Source organism: Vulpes vulpes, chromosome 1 (assembly GCF_048418805.1).
Source record: "Vulpes vulpes isolate BD-2025 chromosome 1, VulVul3, whole genome shotgun sequence".
Lineage (NCBI taxonomy): Eukaryota > Metazoa > Chordata > Mammalia > Carnivora > Canidae > Vulpes > Vulpes vulpes.
The window spans coordinates 108,780,425-108,803,036 of record NC_132780.1 but is presented as its reverse complement, the minus strand read 5'-3'; the positions used below and the strand labels follow the sequence as shown (position 1 = coordinate 108,803,036).

General features: G+C 35.7%; 1 protein-coding gene across 8 annotated transcripts in view; it reads left to right on the top strand.

Moving 5' to 3' along the window:
- CBLB (Cbl proto-oncogene B) overlaps window positions 1-22,612 on the top strand; it is a 217,111-nt gene that overhangs the window by 140,756 nt on the left and 53,743 nt on the right. For all 8 annotated transcript variants that reach the window (XM_025989998.2, XM_025990002.2, XM_025989999.2 and 5 more), the window contains 2 exons: window positions 16,284-16,469; window positions 18,006-18,371. In XM_025989998.2, coding sequence (XP_025845783.1) covers window positions 16,284-16,469; window positions 18,006-18,371 — 552 coding nt within the window. The remainder of the gene's footprint in view (window positions 1-16,283; window positions 16,470-18,005; window positions 18,372-22,612) is intronic.

The window sequence follows — 22,612 nt, the reverse complement described above, 5'->3', positions numbered from 1 at the left end:
TTGCTGGTTTTAAACTTCAAAATGAGAGATGGTGAGAGCTTTCATATAGAATTAAACATTGTCTAAGACTGGCAAGAACAGATCTGTGAAGAAAAAATTAAGAAAAATTAAGAAAGAAAAAGAAAATATAAAAATTGGAAACGAGGAAACTGAATAAAAACAGTCTTTGTTGAAGTCTAAAGGAAGTATCTGTTAGAGTTATTTTCTTACCAGGAAAGCCAGCCTTCCTTTCGGCTACTGAGAAGTCAGATAAGATTTACCTTTGTGAATTTACCATAGTGTGTGCTCTGCTTATCAAAATTGCTGACTCAGAAAATTGACTTTGTCAATTTACTGAGAACAGATGCTGCTGCCCAGTGGAGTAGCTGAGCTCACAAAAGACTAGTCAATGAACTAGAATGCCAACTGAATAATTTACAAGCCAGAAATATCATGGTTAAGATTACTGGACTGTTAGATATCAGGTTATTCTGTGTACAGAAAGATCTAGGAGATTAGGATTACACTCAGGAGTTCTGTGTTCTCAAAATCAGAAAAATGGCAATGAGTGGTATGAAAGGATCTGCAAATGGAGTGTGAAGGTGCCCCCTCCCAGCCCTCCTCCTGACTCCAGGCAGACAGGGCTAATCAATCATGGCACTCATCCCTGCTGAGGTCACAGCCTTATAGAACCTCCACTGCAATTCATTAGGACTTGGCAGGTAACGTGAAACCTCTCTGCCATCTAGGTGGAGTGATGGCATAATGGCATCAGATCGTTTGCATCTGTCCCTGAGGTAGGGAAACCCTTGGTGCAGGGAACAGACAAAGCCTTTGTTTGCGTTACTCCTTCTTTAGGATATCCAAATTGAATTCCTGTACTTTCTATATTTCAGTGTTGCACCTCAACAAAGATGTATACCCTGGGTATTTTTTACGTGTACAGATACATCACCATCACCAACGTGGCTACTCTGACATTTTCGGTCTGAGATTCTTTTCTTCATCTCATTAATTTTTCATAAATATCATAATTTAACTCCCAGAGAAACTACTCTTGATTCTACCCTTTAATCCTGAGAACTTAGTTTTGAAGCACATAATTCCTTTGACCCAATAGATGGAAGAAAGGAAATAGTTGTTACTCAGTATCCTTTATATGAGCAAAGCATGTTTACATATTTTACTCTCTGAACAACTTGGAGAGGTAAATTTTCTTCTCATTTTTCAGGTAAGGAGTGAGGTACAGACTACAACATGTCACCTGGCTGCATTAGTAAGTTGTGGACACTAGATTCTAACTGACGTTTTCTGGGTAACAGTACAGCGATGTATCCCAAATCACACGTGTAGCTCTCTCCCATACTGAGTCATGAAATGGTTTCTACTAAGTCAGTTTATTGAGTGTATGCTAGAACATTCCTCATACAATATTATTAATTTTAATTAATAGGGGTAATAAAATGGTACATTGATGATAAAATAGTAATGTAAAACAGGGCACTGTTCTGGGTTCTTAAGTCCTTGATATCATTTGATTATCTCACCACCCAGTGAAGAAGCTACTGTTACTGTCCTGTTCTACAAAGGATAAATAAAACTGAGGAAGAAAGAGGTGAAATAGCTTGCCTAAGATCCCAGTGCTACTCTATAGCAGAACCAGTACTTTATTCCAGATCTTCCTAACTTCAAAACTCCAGTTGTGAACCATCACCCAGTATGCCTCTTTTGCCCTCCTTGCAACATGCCACACACATTGTCCTTGATAGAGTGTAACTACTTGTCTTCTGAAGGTCTTTCCAGTTCTGTAATATAATGTATGTTATGAATAATTACTGACCCCCCAATACAGTCTTAACCAGAAGTTAAAAGTAATTTGAATTTGTTGATAAAAACATAAAATTATAAAAATATTTATGCCCTATAAAAAATATTTATACTCACACGTACCTAATGGGTCACCAAAAATCAAGCAAATTCAGTTAAGACCTGCTAATTAACACATAATGACTACTAAATCTGTTTTCCAGTATACTAGCCATATGTGGCTAATTTAAATGTAACTTCAAAATAATAAAAGTCTAATAAAGTGTTCCTCAGTCACATCGAACATATTTTAAATGTTCAGTAGCCACTGTGTTTAGTGGGTATCATATTGAACTATACAAATATAGAATATTTTCTATGGGTATTGAGATATCTTTTATTGATATAATAGAAATAGCTATTCTCCAATAGATAATTCTATTGGACGGAGCTTTCTTGGATCATCCCTGTAGGCTCTTAATGGAAGAAGCTAGGTCTTGATGCAAAATACCTTTCCATTTAATTTAATAAGCTAATGGTCTTAGCTTGGCCTGGATATTTGACAGATATCTAGCCCTGGAATCAGCAAGCTATGGCCTGCTTTTCTTGGTTTGTTTTTCTGTGAGCAAATGATTTTACATTTTATATGAGTATATATATTTAAATGAGTTTATAAGTACCTACCTAATTTCTTTTCTTTCTTTCTTTTTTTTTATTTTCTTCTTGGCTTGGCTTGCAAAGCGTAAAATATTTCCTGCCTAGCCCTTTAAGAAAAAGATTTCATCCCCTGGGTCTAGGACACAGGAAGCATATAAAGAATGTTTATTGAATGCGTGGATAATAGGGAATGACAAAAAGTATTTGAGAAACATACAGCAGCTCAAGTAGTTCACATGACCTAGGAGGTAATGTTTCCTAGCTAGGGAAAAGGCATTTCACTTTTCTTCACTAAATGGATTTTCTTCTTTCAGTGATTGATGTCAGGGGAGGAGAGTGGGGACTTAAGAGTAATTCTTTCAAGAACTTTGTATACTCTAACTGCGTGGGGCAGGGGCAGGGGGGGAACAGGCGCTGCCTCTGTGAGGTTAGGGAACTTTGCGTCTTGGTCTGTTTCCCATTGAATGAAGTGGAAGCTTGAGCCCTGCTTAGTAGTGGCACTGACAACCGCAAGGAGTCACTGGTGACATAGAATGAGCCCCAGAATGTTCAGGGCGACTCTCATGGTTCCCCCAGCTCTTCTCGTCCATTCTCACCGCACATGTTTTGTTCTCCTGGGCACACTGGTGAGCTTTCTGTCAAGGGAGTTGACAGGTTTTTACACTGATCTTCTTTTTAGTTTACCAAGAAAAGGATGGTGGTCTCAGGCATGTGTCGTTCCGGAAGTCCCACTTCAGTGGCTTATTTGGCCGTCACCAGTGTCATTTCATAAAGCTGCCCTACACTCGGTGTTACTTCTCTACTTTCCTTTGGCAGTTGTTAGATATTGGAGAAATTTAAACAACTCGTAATTATTTGTTTTTTTTTTAAGTCGAGTCATATTTCAATTATATGTCTTTATGTGCACTGATCTGCTTCTAGTCAATTAAACAGATTGTAAATTTTACAATATTTCATAAATCCCTGCCACTTCACTTTCCATAAAACCTAAATTTTAGTGTAGATACAAGCATCAGTCTTTCTGACTAATTGGGAAAAATGTTGCTATGACATTATGTTCTCATGGCTCTTTATATGTGCTTGTGTTTCAGGAGTTACACTAAATTGTTTTGTTAGATTTAGAGGACTGCCTTCTCCATTAGATGATTAATTCTTAAGGCCGGTGCCAATGTCTTCTTTCTTTTTGTGTTATCCTGGTACGTAAACACAGGCAGTAAATATTTATTAAATGAAATAATAATATGTACATGCATGCTCACATGTTCTTTGAAATCAGTGCCCTGATCCTATACATCTATCTTTATTCCAAACTGAAGATTGAATATAAATATACAAAATACCAGATTATAGGTTCTATTGAGTTCTGTCTTCCATCAGGTTATAAACAAATATCACACTATCATTTTGATGCAACAGCTCTTCTATCTGAGTTTTCTTCCTCTGGTTTTTCAGTCTGTTGCATCATTCATTCACTCACCCACCCACTCGCTCATTTATTCATTCATTTTTAAAACATTTTGTTTTCTCCTTTCTCAGAATGACTGTAAGTCATTGTCCAGTGGAATGGTTCCATTTTCTTCCATCTGCTGTTTCAAATACTCATCTTCCTCCTGTTTCTGAGCAGGTTGATGACTGTGTTGTGAGATAATTCCTGCCTGTCTTAAGCATATTGCATTCTTTAAATTAGTAATGCTTCTATCATAGCATGGAGGACTGTGCTCTTTGTATATTCCTGTTACCATGGTGATATCCTGTAGCTGGAGTTTATAAATAGTTGCATATTGAACGTATAGAATATCTTTTCATTGTTTCTTTTATAAATATACTAATCTTCCAGAAGCAAACAGAATGTATAAAGCTACAATACAGCATATGGGTTACCATCCTAGAAAGTAGTCTATTTTATGATTTTAACTAGAAGATGTTTTAGATTTAGCCTGAAATTGTACCACAGCCTGAGTCTTCAAGCTGTCAGAATTTCTAGGATAATTGGATCTGAGTAAGTCTGCAGAGGAAGTCTAGGGTGTGATTGTAAGATCATGGCCTTCTTTTCTGACTTCAGTCAGATCAGAGCTAAGAAAAGGTGTCTATTGCCAGTCAGAGTTTTGTTTCATTTTGTCAAAGGTGTAAGGAGTCTTAACCGTTCCTCAGCAATTATGTTGATAGAACATGTTTTTCACCAAATACATAAAATTACAAACAAAATAAAGATTTGCATTCAAAATGAAAATGTTGACAGTCTGACCTCATATATGAACTGAATTCCATAGTTCTTAACTGTTATATTTTCTTAAAAGTGTATTTAAAAATATAATGCCTGGCCATGTAAAAAGAGATACAGGTGTGAGCAGAGATCAAAGGAATTGTTCTTTTATCCTTCTTTATACATTCTCCTAATGTTGCTATCACTAGTTAAAATACATATTACTAATTTAAAAACTTCATATATTACCTAATTCTTTTCCCAATAATAATGTGTAAGGAAAGGACCCTTGATACTCTTGATCCTGAGGAAAAGAGTTCATGTGCACAGATCAGTGTTTTTAGGAAAATGTTTCTTTTTTTAATGTGACTTAGGTTCTGACCACAGGGCTCAGGTCCATGTTGGAGGAGTAAAGACAAAACTTACCACAACAGTGAAATACAAAAATAATAGACATTTAAGATATAAGGCATGGTTCTCAACTACAGGCAGATGTACCTCCTGAAGGTATTCAGAAATATGTGAGGACATCTTGATTTTCGCAATGACTGAGGGGTGGAAGAAAGCTGTGGGATCTAGAGGCCAGAGGTAGAGAGATCCTGCAACCCATGGAACAGTCCCACCCAAGAAGAATTATTGTGATCACATGGCAGCAGTCCTCACCTCTCCCCTGGGCAGTGCAAGTAGTCATGGTGACAGTAGGCCATGCGAAGTCAACAGGTTCATTTGCCATTTAATTGCATTCTGTCTACTGATTTTTCTTAAACTCACCATGCAAAAGAGTAGTGCTTTTTATTAGTATGGGATTCACAAAGGGAAACGCTGCCTTGTCCAAGTGCTATGTGATGGTATAGGCGACTGCAAAGATGTTGTTACAGATTCCTTTAAAATGGCTTGAATAATTAGTTTAGCAGGAGCAAGCCCTTGAGCTCTTGTACTTTGTGTGAGTCCGCCTCCTGTGGTAGACTGGAGACTTAGGCTGCGTGCCTTCTCTGCTAGCCTTGGCCCTTTTTTTCCTTCCCAGACGCTTGCATAGTGCCTGGCACACAGTGTGCCACTGAGAAAAGTGTTTGTTTTTGTTTTTAACTGAATGATTAGTAGTGACACTGAAGAACAGTGCTATTAAAATTCCTGGAGTCCAGCAGCCTGGGTCTTTGTTCTACTTAATATCTATGTCCTTTCAATTGGTTAGTTAACCCCTGTGCCTCAGTGGCCTTGTCTGTGAAACAAGAGAGTAAATGAGCTAACACATACAAAGCCACTGGAACATTGCTGGTGCATTCTAAGTGTTAAGTATTAGTTGTCATTAACATTATTTTTGTATACTGTTTTTTATTTTTTGATTTTTTAAAAAGATTTTATTTATGTATTCATGAGAGAGACAGAGAGAGAGGCAGAGACACAGGCAGAGGGAGAAGCTGGATCCCCGGATCATGACCTGAGCCGGAGGCAGATGCTCAGCCACTGAGCCACCCAGGTGCCCCTGTATACTGATTAAGACTCCTGCAATATTGCTGTGCATCTAGAAATTAAATACCGATATTTTTGAGATGTCTGTGGAAGTTTTTTTTTTCTTTAAGATACTGTTAGCTATCATTACTTAGAACTAGACACTACCACTGTGTTGGTTTGGCAAGCAGTTGGTTGTATTTCATTACTCTATTAATAGCTATGGAGTTCTGATTTCGTTGCATGGCGACATTAAAATAATTTATTATAACATCATCCTTTAGGTTTAAAATTCCAAGGAAATGCAAAGTTGCCAGCATGTCAGCTGAAATCCTATTTTAAACACTAAATAGAGAAGCTTACAGTAGTCTTCTTTTCCACCTAACTAAATTGAAATAATTAAGTAGTCACTAAAGTACAGCGAAGAGCCACAGTAACTAAATAATAATTGTTTGTTGTCCAAGCGGGCTGTACCTGGTATTTTGTAAGGCAGCATGAGTTTCACATGAGGGCATTTTTCAGTGACTGAAGTTTATTCCTTTAATCCCCAGAATGTTCTTGTTTCTCAGCCATTTTTATGGAAATACTGCTGAATTATGTGTCACCCTTCCCTGACTTTTCAAAATTGGTTATGCAGCTGAGTGAATCAAAGGGCATAAGAAGCCACCACAATCGGCATGACAGACTTCTTGAAGCTTACATTCGCTGTAAGATTTCTGGGGAGGTTGCACGAAGACAGGGGAGCCATCAATTTAAATTAAAATCACATAGAATATTTGGATCAGGATGCAAAATTTATATAAATGTTTAAAATAAAATATAAACTTCAAAGAAATGTCAGGGTTATGGAGGCTGGTCACAAGCCAGGGGATTATGTCCTCATAACAGGTACTTCAGTGGGAAGCAGCAGAGCTCAGCTTCCTTACCTGGAGGCCGTTTAACATTTTAATGGGGCTGTGCCTCTGGGATTATCCACTTGTGAGGCCCTTTGCACCTCCTGACAGTGCAATTTTATCAACTACCTCCCTGTCAAACCTTAGGGAAGGCAACTCTTTGTTCTCTTAGTAGTTCTCCCAGGATAAGTTTCTACCCATTTTCCTCTTCTTCACTGCTTCTAATTTGTAGTATCTAAAAAAAATTCTGGAAGTTATTAGAAATGTAAACAATAATGATAATTTATAGTAGTGAATCTCTTTTTATACACAAATCAAATATCCATATACTTAGTGCGGTTAACAGGGTGTCTACGTTATGCTCTTAGAGGAAGAAATTACCCCCCTTTTTAGAGGACTTGGTGGGGGGGTGATGCTGGTTGGTTGTTTTGTTTCACTTTTGTATTTTAAGACTTTCAGAGTGGTTTTAGATTTACAGCAAAAGCAGGGGAATATACAGAGATTTCTCCTGTACCCTCTGTCCCCATACACATGTAGCTTCCCCCATGATCAATATCCTCCATCAGAGGAACAGATTTGTTACAATTGATAAACCTGCATTGATACATCATTATCACCCAGAGTCCATGGTTTCCATTAGGGGTCCCTTTTGGTGTTGTGCATGCTATGGATTTGGACAAATGTATAATGACACGTATCCACTATAATAGTGTCATGCAGAGTATTTTCACTGCCTTAAAAATCATCTGACTCCGTCTTTTCTAGAATGTCATATGGTTGGAATCATACGCTATGTACCTTCTCAGATTGGTTTCTTTCACGTAGTAGTAACACTTAGAGTAGACCACCAAACTGTCTTTCAAAGTGACTGTAGCATTTTATATTCACACCAGTAATGAATAAGAGTTCTTGTTGTTCCACATCCTCTCCTGCATTTAGTGTTGTCACTGTTCTTGATTTGGGCCATCAAAGAAGTGTATAGCAATATCTCATTGTTTCAATTTACATTTCCCTGATGACATATGATGTGGAGCATCCTTTCATACATGCTTATTTGGCATCAGTATATCTTTGGTGAAGTATCTGTGAAGGTATTTGGCGATTTTTTTATTTAGTTGTTTTCGTACTATTGGATTTTAAGCTTTTTGTATATTTTTGGATAACAGTCCTTTACAGATGTCTTTTCTAAATATTGTCTCTGGTTTGTAGCTTGTCTTTTTATTTTCTTGATGGTTTCTTTTACAGAGCAGAAAATTTTAATTTTAGTGATGTCAAACTTGCCAGTTATTTCTCCATGGTTCATGCCTTTGGTGTTATATCTAGAAAGTGATCAGCAAACCCAAGGTCATCTATGTTTCTATTTATCTTCTAGGAGTTTTATTAAGTATTGTGAAGGTACAAAGTATGTGTCCAATTTTTTTTTTTTTGCATGTGGATGTCTATTTGATTCAGCACCATTTGTTGAAAAGACTATGTGACAAAAGAGCCACAGATTAGTTCAGTGTTTTTATATGGGTCTATTTCTAGGCTCTAGGCTCTTTATTATGGTCTATTGAAGTATTTGGCTTTCTTTTGACAATTCCAGAGCCTTGATTATTGTAGCTTCGTTTTAGGTGTTGAAGTCAGGTAGTGTCAAGTCCTCTAACTTTGTTCTTCAATATCATGTTGATTTATTTGTGGTCTTTTGTCTCAGTATAAACCTTAAAAGTTTGATGATACAAACAAATAACTTGCCAGGATTTTTATTGGAATTGCATTGAATCTGTAGATCAAATTGGGAGGACTTTTCTCTTTTGCTCTCAGTTTCTTCCCAAATTCCTACAGATAAAGCTTCTGGAAGTGTGACTGTGGATAAGCAGGGTATGATTATATTGCTTTAACATCACATTCCTCATGTAAGTTTTGTTTATTATCTAAAAGGAAACAATGGTACAGGATTCCAAAACAGACAAGTCATAAATACATATGGATGTGTGCATGTGTGTGTGATAAATGTTTTTGTAATGGACACTTTCGGAATAATAGTCTGTATAGGCTGTTCTTTAAAAGACCTTAGGTTTTATGTTCACTAATTAACATGAAAAAAGAACCAAGAGGATAGTTAGCAGCAAGGAAACTATACTTAAAATATTACATTTTAATGATAAAAGTTTCTCAGTATCCTTCATTAATTTTCTTGCATTTAGAGAAAAACATTGACCTTCCAAGAGTCCTTCTCATCATCTTTATAATACGTGGATCTACCTTGTTCAGAAATGAAAATTCATTAAGTAAAAACCTTGTTAGAAATATTACAAAATTGACTTTGATTATCTCTGGGATTGTCAGTACTCTCATCTTATTAGTAATTGGAGAGGTTTTCTCTTGTCCTGTTTTTAATAATAGCCTGGCTGGGTTTGAAGTTTCTTACCAAATGTTTTGCCATTTCCATAATAATGGATCGTATTAAAGGTTTTATAAAATCACTCTTTAAAAGGTGTGGATGAAATGAAGAATGACTAAAATAGAATAAATCCCTGATTATTATTGGTAATTGCTGAGCGTGCTGAGATGAGATTTTGACTACTTTACTTCTTGGGCCTTTTCTCTCAGGATTTTCTGTTAAAATTGCAAATTCGGATTTCCCTATTCATTATGGTGGTCATTAGCATCCTATTCTAAGTGCTGAAGAATTCTGTAAGATTTGTCAGAGAAATAAAGAATAGCATTTATTCGTTTCAGGAAGCAAAGGGCTAGGAAAAATTGGTAAGTATGTAGACATAAAAGAATCAGATGAGGTTTTTAAATTTCTAGAGCACCAGGATTCCAATTTGTTAAAGATGTACTCATCACTACCAGTATTAAAGAATTCGGGAGAAATTGTTAGACGAATATACTGGTATGATGGTAATACAGGCAGGAGTTAAGGTACTCGGCTTCTGTATTTTGAAAGGAGCTGAAATGAAAAAAGATAATTTATTTTAAAGTTCTGAAAGCAAGTGTAATAGTAGAAAAAAGTGAAAATTACCCAAAATCAAGATAAAGCAATGAAATTATAAAAATCAACCATTCTGTATTGTGAAAGGATGGTTCCATCTTCCCAAATCTCGTAGTTGCATTTATGTAAATAATTGTTTCATATGGCGCAGTAAATTCTGCACAATTAATTCCATGTCCATATCCTGCTCCCTATACTTGTTAATTTTTTCATAGCTTTCCATTTCTTTATCCTAACTTAATAGAGTAGACAGTTAAAGATGGAGTGACCAAGAAAGGACCCCATTTAATGTCCTTTGAATGGCAGAAAGGACATGATCTTTTAAAGAATCCCTTGATTAGTATGGCTTCTTATTTCTGCTAACTAGATTTTATTTATTCTTTAGGAGATTAAAACCAGAAGAACAGAGGTAAAGGCTCTACCATAAAATAAACTAGGAAAAGAATATTCACAACAACTGTAATGTAATAGAGGTTCACTAATAAATAAAGAGCTCATTCCAATCAATAAGGGGTACATAAAATAATATAATAGATAATGAGACAACATACAAAGTCAGTAAGCCAAAGAAGAAATACACTTGGCAAAAAATACTGCTTTTTTTCCCCTAATTATTAAAGCAGTTCAAGTTTAAACATTAACATGTGCCACTGAAATGCCAGTCAACTATTGAAGTTAACAAAAAATTCAAAACTATAAATACTTTATGCTTTTGAAATTTGTGCAGTGGTACCACTACACATAAGTGATAGGAGAATAAATTCATTTTACCATCTGGACAGCAAAAGGTCTTATGACCTCCTACTGATTCTCATAAATTTTTACCTACCTTAGTTATGAGCCTATTATCTTTATACTCAAAACATTCTGTGAGTCTACCCTTAAAAATTAAAATGCACGTGAATTATAGTCAAATAAAAAGGCTTTTTAATTAAATAAAGTAAAAGTCAAAATAAAATGTGTATTACCAAAGACATTTTTTAATGTTATTACTTAATAATAGAAACATTTCAGAATAGCCCAAGTGTTCATGGCAGGAAATGTTATGTAAATGTTGGTATATACATGTGATTTAGCTTTTAAAATTATATTCATGAAGAATGTTTAATGGCAGCTAGAATTCTTTTGCTATAATGTTAGCCAATCTAGAGTAGATTAAAAATTGTATATGTGATTAGGAAACATCACCAGTGACTATGTTCGTGTCCTCAAAGCCTTTTTGTATTTTCCTGTAATTCCAAATTTTAAGCACTGAAATTATGCCCTTTAAAATGAGGGGGGGGAGGTGGAATGATGAAAGTGCAGTTGTGAAAACACAAGGAGATGAGCACCAAAATCAGTACAATTTATTTATCATGGTGAACAATTGACACAATATGCATACCCCTAAACCTTTTAACCTCCTCTTTACTACTTTTGCTCTTATTTATTTCTATACGTAAGATGCTTTCCAGATCAAGATGAAAAAAATAAAAATTTATGTTAAATTCTAGAATTTTGTGTTAATGGTAAGAATTAATAGCAAATAATCCAAATGACATGTTTGATTTTTGAATGCATTGTAAGACTTTAGTCTAATTATTTGTTTCGTATTTAATTTTGTTTAGGCCTGACAGTGAGAGGAATTTTCTAGGACAAAATAAGAAGGGTAGGAACTTTTTGTTTAAGGATATCTCTAATAGAATTATTGTTTGATAGTGAAGATGAGCAAACTCTGACTGGAATTTTGGAGATGTAATGGAATAGATTGTATTGTATCACTTCTATGTCAAAAGAGTCGATATTTCTAACTATATCATCCAAATAAATTAAATGTTTTATAACCGCTTTTATTTCATATTTCATTTAATTTATTATTCCATAAAGTCTCCATGAAATAGATTAACCTTTTTTTAATCTACAGGTAATTTGTGTAAGACTGCATGGCATTTAAAAGTTCTAGCTGAAATTCAAATATTACGTATAGGAAATATATGTGTATGAAGTCTGATTATAGGTTTGATTATATGATTTTTTTAAATTATATGATTTTTTTTTTTATAATCAGTTGGCTTTAGGACTTCAATTTGACAGTCACATTTCACATTAACATATTCCAATCAAGTGTATCCCTATCAATAAAATATTTAACTGTTATTATTCAGGATTTAAATAAATGTTTTCCTACCCTTCTACTCAAGAAGTTTTATGTACATGTATTAAATCTGCATTTCTATACAAAATGGAGATGGTAGTGATTATAAAGGAATATTGGACAAATCAGTAGGAGGTGATTAAGTTAGCATAGTTCAGTTTTAGAATTTAAACTCGAGTCAGAGAGTAAGTTCCAGGTTTTTTGTTTGTTGTTGCTGTTTTCCCCAACAACTCCCGCTATCACATATCAGAAGTAGAGAACAGTATATGGCCTGAGTGATCTTGGGTTGGGGATTAGACCTGTAGAAGAAGACACAGGAGGAAGAGCTGAGGGAAATGTCTGATTATAGAATCTGTTTGGAAAATACTATAAATCGGTAGACTAAAGATGACCGGCCACATGTCCTTTGCACAGCTCAGCTTTAGAGCATTTGTTGTTTCTATATAATGGGAAATTCTGATGCTATAGAATCAAAATCCTTTGAAAGACCATTAAATATCCAAATATTATATAGAGATAGAGGTACAGTTTAAAGGAGGAATAATTTTAGACCTACACTAAATCAGTCTATTTGCTTCTCTTTATTTTCAGAAGGAAAAAAAGGGCCAACTTTCTGTTCTTCTCATTGAGTTGATAAATTTTTATGTCATGAATTTTTGATTTCTCATCTAAGAATTTAATTATGAGAAAGGGTGTGAAGCATTGTGTTAGGTATCTTTTCTCCTTAGACTATCAGATAGGAAGGAAAAAATTGTGATTTTTTTCAAATAAATTAAAAGTGGCCGTTTATGGAACCATCTACTAAAACTGCCTACTAAAAATGTCTACAAATGCTCATAGTTAACATTGAATTTTGCCAGCAATAATAGTTAATGCAAAGTTTCAGTACTCTTGATTACAGAATTATTCATAGAGCAGAAAGTTCAGCAAAGAATAATATGTTAGTATCTAAAGGGCATTGTTAAATTATCTACTCTTACATGGGGATTTTAATATGATTCAGGGTAACTCAGGAAAATAAATAAAATATGATAAATTTAGTCTACATAATCAGTAAAGATGAAACATATTTTGTTTATTCACATACAAATATATTCTCCATAAAATCCTTCTAACTAAGTCAACTTAGAGATATTATAATGCTTCAAAATGAATTAGTTTTTCAGGAGGATGGTATATAATTGCCTTGAGAATACAATATGAATTATGCTTAAGCAAGATCTGCTTCCAGTTACATTCACAAAGCTGTTGAGAATATGCTTCTCTAGAAGTATCTAGAAGTTCAAGGTTATTGCTGCACCCCACATACTGGTTTGGATGTCCGTCCTGAGAATTTTCAGTATATCCTTTCAAATCTAACAGTTCACTCAATTCACCTCAGATCTATCCCTTTATTTAAACATATTAGGAACTTGGGAACTGTTTAAATATTAGTAATTAAAGCAGAAGTTAAGGTGTGAGGTGGTCTGTTGGCTGTGTCAGAATTCTCTTTTTCAGGTAATGAAGGAAGCAGGAAGATAGCTGTGGAAGGAAAGTGCTCAGATGAGCAGAGGTTTTATTCAGCAGTGTCCATTTTGTGCACCTAGCGCTGAAAACTTTCTCTGCAAACAACTAAATGGATAAAGTGCTATGTAATTCTCTCTCTCTCTCCTCTCTCTCTCTCTCTCTCTCTCTGTGTGTGTGTGTGTGTGTGTGTGTGTGTGTGTGTGTGTGTGTGTGTGTGGCAGGGAGGGGGGGTGGAATAGGAACTGTAGATAGTTTTGCTTCTTCAGTCTTTTTTGTAAAGGATAATTACCAGGTGACCAAAACATTTTTGTCAGGTGGTGGTTTTGCAAGTTGTCCTAATGGGATGTGTGGAGAATTAGAGGTCCTGTGACGTCTCCTGATCTAAGATACTGTGATACTGTGATGCACATTGTTTATATCAGGAATCCTTTCTATTATGTGTATGATCATTTTGGGGTTGTTTTTATTCCAGAAGGTTCAAATTCCTGACCATGTAAGGACTCCATGAATTTTTGGGTAGAATTGTTTTTTTGTTTTTGTTTTATAAAATTTTATTTATTTATTCATGAGAGACACAGAGAGAGAGGCAGAGACACAGGCAGAGGGATAAGCAGGCTCCCTGGGGAGCCCGATGCAGCACTCGATCCCAGGACTCCAGGATCATGCCCTGGGCTGAAGGCAGATGCCCAAACACTGAGCCACCCAGGCATCCCAGTAGAATTATTTTATTAAGAATAGCGGCTACATTAAAATCGGTTTATTATGACTACAGAGTTTCTACTTTTTCTCTTCTAATTTAGTAACAATTGAAATTTTTTTTTTGTCTTATCACAGGGTAAGAGATATAAAAAAGAATCATGGAATTATTAAAAAGAAGAAAAGTTTCTTAATATGTCATGTAAAATTATGGGTAAATTTGTTGACCTATTTTAGTTATTTGGCACCCTAAAGAGAAGCAAAGAATTGGCAGTTCAGCAGTGTCATGACAATATTCAGGCATATCTGAGAGATGGACTAGATGATTTTGTTGAGCCACTCAAATTTACTTTTAAGAATACCTCAGGGTGCCTCAGTGGCTCAGTCAGTGAAGCATGTGACTCTTGGTTTCAGCTCAGGTTGTGATCTCTGTGGGTTTGAGATCAAGCCCTGTGTTGGCCTCCCCACTCAGCAGGGAGTTGGTTTGAAGATACTCTCCTTTGCTTCACACCCCCCCCCATTCTCTTTGTCTCTGTCTCTAATAGATAAATTAATCTTTTTAAAAAGCAGCCTTTACAGTGGGGACTGTAGCTCCCCACTCTTTAAGTGTGGTCTGTGCATAGTGACTGCCCTGCAGGAAGTACAGAATGGACAAGGAGAGTAAAAGAGAGTAACTTGACCACGAAGAAGCCTTGACAGATAGCCCTTAGCTGTATAATCAAAGGCCAGCATCAACAGTGAGGAATCATTGATAGTGTGGGCCCTTGATGCCATGTGGTTAAAATATTACTTGACTTTTGTCTTCCTTCCAAAACCCCACAACCCTAGTCTAATCATGAGGAAAAAACACCAAACAAACCCAATTTTAGTAAAGCCTTATACAGTGTAACTAAGTGTGGATATGAACACAAATCTATCATCCCCCCTCAGATAAAGACAGAATGGCTAAATCTTTCTCACTGTTGCTACAGTTCAAATTAAATTGTCAATTGTTCACATTGACTGCTCTTATAAAGATGAGTAATGTTAGGGGGAAAATGGGTTGATAACCAGCTTAACACTGAAAATACTAGCATTAGGAAACAGATGACTATCAAAGCATCGGTAGGTATAAAAATCAAGCCTAGATCTCCAAAGAGCTAGTAACTTAGCCTTGAAAAGGGGCTGCCTACTATTTCATAACAATACTGTTTACGTTGGTGAGGCCATTTTATTAATTAGTATGATTATTATATGAAATCACCAGCGGATTATGTCACATTAAAAGAAAAATCCCAAAATAAAAAAGGGTTACATTCGTACAAATCAGAGTACTTCTTGCTGGCTTTTCATTGCCATTTTATCTACAAGACAATGTAGAAAATTGCAGTAGAAATACAAAACAATGTAGAAAACCTGCAGTAGCAAAGAAAAACATTTAACTTGATATCTTTTCCATATGAACACCTGAGGAAAATACAATTGGGCTATTTTTATTTTAAATACACGTTTTTATTTTTTAAACCCTGCTTGATTTAATTAGGATGTACGAAAGTAGGCTATGCACTGATGCATATTTTATATGGAAAAAAATGACTTCTGAGTTCTAGAATACACTATAAATCAAAGATTTAAGAAAATTTCATAGTATAGAAACCAAGAGCAGTGTGCATTACTGCATTGTATGTTTCTGGTTTCCTCATAAAATGTGGACGGGTTCTGAGGGAAATGTTTGCCTTTGATTGTTTTTACACTATGTTTCTGCTCTTCATTTTTTCCTAGGCCTTGTCTGCAATATGTAAGAGAAACTTACCCATTTATTTTTTTCCCATAATACTGCCCTTGAGGGGCCATGTGAGTGCTTCCCATCTATTAATCAGAGTAAACTGAGTTTAACAGATGTTCAATGGCAGACACCTTCTCAAACCAAATGTCTTCCTTAAGAACTGAAAGGCCTGCACTTTGCACATCAAATCAACATCCTCTTTCTCTTCTCTGTTCTAGTGCACTGATAGGCAAAATTCACCAGTCACATCACCAGGGTCCTCTCCCCTTGCACAGAGAAGAAAGCCACATCCAGATCCTCTCCAGATCCCACATCTGAGCCTGCCACCAGTACCTCCTCGCCTGGATCTAATTCAGAAAGGCATAGTTCGGTCTCCCTGTGGCAGTCCCACTGGTTCACCAAAGGTAAACCGATTTTACTAGAAACACAGATCAGTAAAGTGACAGTTATGGATTGCTCAGATTCCTTTGAATTCCATTACTTGTATTTCTTGTGCTCTTAATTGTTTATGAAGAACTTTGATGTGTTTCTCATTTTGTTTATGCTGAGCCCACTATCCTATTTTTGCTTTATTACTGTAAAAGTTACATAATTATTCAGAGAGCGTAGGTCTATAGTGTCTCCCTGATTTGCAAAAATGCATAGAAGAGTAAATATAGTTATTCTGTAAGATGGATTTTAAAAGTCATTATATGTATTAAAATAAATTGCATGCCCTTATCGAATGATATTTTACACTGATTTTCATAGTGTCATGACAAGAAAAATGTGATGGAAGTATATTTACATAAGGGCTTATGATGTGATAAATTATCACCCAGGTTTCAAGGTGACTCAGAAGAGGCAATTATTTGTATAGTACTTTTTATACCTGAAGGAATTAATTACAAAGAATTACAATATTTGCAGAGTAATTACATTACTCTTTAATATTAAAGACGTAATCCTAACTGTGTAAATCTAAGCCTACAGTTTGTTTAGTTTTGTGAGGACTTTTGTTTCCAAACTTGATAAGGGTGTATTTTGCTGTATTAAATATAAGACTTAAAAAGTTAATTCCATTTGGTACTATACTTTAGAGAGTCTAAGATGAGTCAGAAGCACACAATATTTTAGTATTTGATTGTTCTCAATTACAGGTAACTTGATTTTAAGATCAGATTAAGACTTTTTAGGATGGCATTTAGTTAGAATTATGTAAACATTCAGCACATTCCTTTTTTCCGTAATATTTTCTAATGATAAAAGCACAAAATCATCATCAGATGAACCATGTAAATAAAAATAAAACCATAAAAGTCATATAGATTGAATTCAGCTGCATGTACCTTCATATTTCCTTATGGGAATTAGATTCTTTTTTATATTAAGGATCCATAAGAATTCAGATAAGTTGTATAAGTAATTCTCTATTATTTGTGATTTTCCACTATTCTAGTAATAACCGGTAAAACACAGGATCAGAGCAAATTTGCCCCTTTGCTTTATATTGCAGCAGCAAATAGGAAAATGGCTTTTATTGTTTCAGAGATGTTACAAATCAAGTTGCTCTTTCAAAAAGTAAAACAACAATAACTTTGCTAGTTTCTTTTCTCTCTCCTAAATTGTAAAAGGGTGCAAATAAATTAAGGACTGCATATTATTTTCAATGAGTCAAAATCATTGTATAATTTTGATATTCAGCTACTTTTTCCTGTGTAGTCTTTATAGTCCATAACATTTCAAGTTTATGTATTCATTTTCTACATAAGCTTCTTATTAATTTTTTTCATGTCATTAACTGATGATAAAAACAAACATTAAAAGATGGCACAGGGATCTAATAAAATTCCATTATGGCTTACAAAACAAAAGTGATAATAGACTAACTAGCCAAGAAATCATTTTTCAGTTCATGGTGCAACTTCTAATTCATTTATTTTTCCATTGTATCTCGTCAGTCTTCTCCTTGCATGGTGAGAAAACAAGATAAACCACTCCCAGCACCGCCTCCTCCCTTAAGAGATCCTCCTCCACCTCCACCTGAGAGACCTCCCCCGATCCCACCTGACAACAGACTGAGTCGTCACTTCCATCACGTGGAAAGTGTGCCTTCTAGAGACCAGCCAATGCCTCTTGAAGCCTGGTGCCCTCGGGATGTGTTTGGAACTAATCAGTCAGTGGGTTGTCGACTCTTAGGGGATGGCTCTCCAAAGCCTGGAATTACAGCAAGTTCAAATGTAAATGGAAGGCACAGTAGAATGGGCTCTGACCCTGTGCTTCTGCGAAAACACAGACGCCACGATTTGCCTTTAGAAGGAGCCAAGGTAAGGAATAAGCAAAGCAGAAGCTAAACAGTCTGCTCAAACTCTTCTGACAGGAGGTAGTATAAAAGGTTAGGCAGTGTTTTTTTGTTTTTTGTTTTGGTTTTTTGCCTGGTGTGGCACTTCCCTGAAGGTCTTTAATTTTCTCCAAGTTATAAATAATCAGAAGCTCATTAAAACTTAAAAGAAGTCAGGAAGAAGGTTCTAAGTGATGATTTAATTTTAATGTGAAGACACCAGACAATTTGCAGGAGATTTATTTCACCTTCCCTTATTTCATCTGCCAAAACTTTTTCCTATTAATAACTTGTAGGTGGGAGAATCAGTACTGTTGTGGTTTTTTTTTTTAACTCATCTGGTTCTGTCTAATCTGAAAAAAGTTGACTGTAGCATATCATAAATCGATCATTGGAATTTTTGCCAATGATAGTCACCTTGTGCGTCCAGGTAAAATGAACTTTTCCCATATATAAAGGCACCACTTGCAGTTCACTCTTACAGAGCAAGCTCTTCATCCATAAAACTGAACGAGACCATCACACACACATGCATATACATGTGTGCGTGCTCACACATGCTCATTTGCCAAGGTTAAGTGGTAAAGAGAACTTTGTGTATTTAACTTCAGTGATTCTAGGGTAGCCAGGATATGAAGAGTCAAAATGTCTAGTTTGGCATTCACAGCAAGGGGAGGAGTGGTGGGAGTTTGCCCTGACTCTGCCAGTAACTCACCTTGGTACCTTCGGTATTTTAAATATATCATCTGCTTTAAATATGAAGAACTCTAAAGGTTTCCCCCAAGGTCGTCTAGAAGGTAAGTGAAAGAAAAAGTACTAATAAAACCACTTTTATAGTGTCTTCTGAAAATGGAGTGCTTTATCATCCTCAAATGTACATTCCCACAACCTGAAATCTGGATTGGAGGGATCTGCTGGGTTTTTTTTCTTTTTTCTTTTTTTCCTTTAGTTTCTATTCCGTTTCATTCATATATGGTCCTACTTGTCTTGAGAAGAGGATTGGAACAGCCTCTGATGTGAATAGAGGTTATATCTCAGCAACATACTACAATTTATTTCTTGAATGGACTTTGGAAATACTTAAAATAATTATCTTAGCCAGTTCATTGAAGACCTTTTATTTCATGGTTCTTTTACATAATATGTTGTATAGTGTAAGCACTAATACAACCTGTCCTTCTAAGCCCTAGAACACTGGCTGTTAATTTTTGTATGGAAGGTTACCATTTTTTAAATTGAAGTTACTATTTCATAACTTATAGGTATGAAATTTTATTATGTTAATTATAGGTATGAAATATTAATAGTGACTTCAGTTGTGAAGATTCCTTCAAATGTTTTGTATGTGAACTTCTGTGTCTTGATCATTGATACATATTAATATGCCAGAGAACACTGAGGAAATTGCACAGTATCTCACTGAAAGGTGGATTTTAATCTTATTTAGTTTTGGCTAAATAAGCTTCATTAAGATTCTTTAAGGCCTAATCTCATATATTGTGTGTATTAATAATGCAGTGTTTATATTCTCAAAGTTAATTTCACATTACAACCAGATACAAAGTTTTAACCAAAATTAGACTTCTAAGATTTATGATTTCAGTCTATTTCTTCAACTTCTGTGGTGGATGATAAAAGAAGGATTTATATATAGTGAATGTAATAAATGCTGTAAGACAGACATCTCTTTTTCTCTCTCATGATCTTTATGAAGGACCTTCAATAGGCTACAAGGTACGTTATAAGTTACATACAGTAGAAAAAGCCTAACTCTTCTTACTCATTTCACTGTGGGGAAATGTAAGAGGCTGGCTTCTGCTAACATCTAACAGAGGACTGGGTCCAGCTGGGATCTTGTGGCCCTCAGTTTCTGGGCTCCTGCCTTGGAGTTTGTTTCTTACATCTTTATGGTGCTTCCATCCAAACTGATTAAATTTCACGTTTGTAAGTGCTTTCTATATGCAAGACCCTCGTGGTGTTCAGGATAACCGGCATCGCAATGCTCTCTCCCCTTTCAAATTTAACCAAATGTTTTAATAGCAGAGAAACCATTCAGCTCCTTCAGGCAGAAGGAAAAATGACAAGGATAAGGCAAAGCTGATAGCTGCGTTTTAACCTGACTAAAAATCTTACCAGCACAGATCAACCAGGCTCTGGACTCAGAACAGAGTTTTATTTCCTGCTCTAGAATTTACTGGCTTTATGAATGTGAGCAACTTACTACGTCTTTGCCCCAACTCCACTTATTTTTCTTACCTTTTTTTTTTATTTTTTACAAATAGATTTACTTATAACGTAAAAAATATCTTATTCTTTTTTTAATTTAAATTCCAGCACAGTTAACATACAGCGTTCTGTTAATTTCAGGTGGTCAGTGTAGTGATTCCACGCTTCTGTGCATCACCTGGTGCTCATCAGCACAAGTGCACGACTTAGTCCCTGTCACCTATTTTGTCCAGAGGGTGAGCAAAATACCTCCCCTCTGGTTACCATCAGTTCTCTAGAATATGTTTCTTGGTTTGTCTCTCTTATTTTCCTTACTTTATAAAATGGAAGAATAATAGTACCTTATCTAGGAGAACCTTATCTAGGAGAATAGTTAACCTTCAAATAAATCCTCATGCTCCTCAGGCTTGGAATCAGAAGTAACAGGTAGATGTGAAGTAGCAGTGTAAGTTGTAACAGCTGACATTTTCATTCAAAATCATTATCTCTTTCTCCTTGCTCTCTATTTAGCATAATTCCTAATGAGTATGTGGCAAGCACTTGGTTGGTGAGTTAGTCCAGTATTTAAGCTGATGGTAGAAGCAAGAGAGTGTGGGTGCGCTGGGGTGGGGTTGGGCACGGGCAGGGAAAGGGCTTGGAAGAAGAAGACATCCACCATATATACAAGGAGGAAAACCCATTTTTTAATATATTTTTTCAGCACTGGCCTCCAGCCAAAGGTAGAATGTCATTTTCTTTTTTGAAATAGGAATTATTTTCCTCCTATTTTAATGAGAATGTAAGTGTTACGGTGTATCTTCACTCTCTGTACTATGAAGTATGCAGTTTTTAAAACATTTTATCCTGGGAATAAAGGGGGGTGGGGCTCTAGAATGGAAGCTGATGTATCTCCCCATAACCCTCCAGTCTCTCCAGTTGTAAGCCAATACATTCTTGTGTGAAGTAGGGACAGCACTCACTTAGACTTGTTTTCATTAGAGGTCATACTTCAAATGAACGCTTCTCTTCCCATTTTAAAGATAAGAAAACTAGAGTAAGCATGAAATGCTTAAATGAGAACTAAATGTACCTGAAGAGGAGTTCATGTAAATGAGAGACAACCTGCTTTCCTTCATCAAGTGTAGTCCTCTCTGTTTGCCACTGCCCACCATCCCCTGGAGGCATTTGCCCTTTGTATTTGCATCTTCTCTAGATAAATGGTAGGGGGGGAACAAGAATAAATTAAATTCTAATCACACCGTTTGCTACCTATAGGGAGCTGTGAGGGAAAGAGCCATTGAGTTCATTGTTGAAATGAAGTGTAAGAATTCTCTGTGACTTTCTTTGACTTCCTTTCTCTCCTCCCTCCCACCTGGCACAATCAAATTAGCTAAGGTAATACTTGACTTTTAACGGGAATCTGTAAGCTAAGCATTATTAGGCTTATTTATCATCTTTTATTGGTAAGAAATTTCTTTCCTGTACTACTATTTCCTTTGTCTGAAATTCTCGGATTCTAGCCACATTTAGAAACCTGCTCTTTCATAAATGTTTTGTTGGCTAGATGTTTATTGTTGGTGGTGGTTTATTTTAATTAGTTGAGGTGAAAATATTTGCATTAAAATGTTTTAAAGTATCGTTGGATACTTGAAATTTATCTACTTATATCCAGATACTAACATTGCATTAAACTATCTTTATTCGTTCCTCTTGAAAGTTCACAAAACCCACTATTTCTAATGTGATAAAAACTATCTCTCACTTGCTGTGTTACTGTAAGTGACATTATTCTAAAATGACCCTGTGTACAAGAATCTTTTGAAGATGCTGCTTGAAATACATCAAAAGATTCCCCTTTTTGAGATTGTGGCTTTTGCTTTTTGGTGGAGAGGCACATATTTATATGAATGACGTCAAACTTATCTATAAATCTCAAGGGGCTATCAAGAAATAAGTCCTCTGTGTACATGGGCTTCATTTCCAATCTGATGTTGTAGAAGGACAAATTATAGTGATATTTTG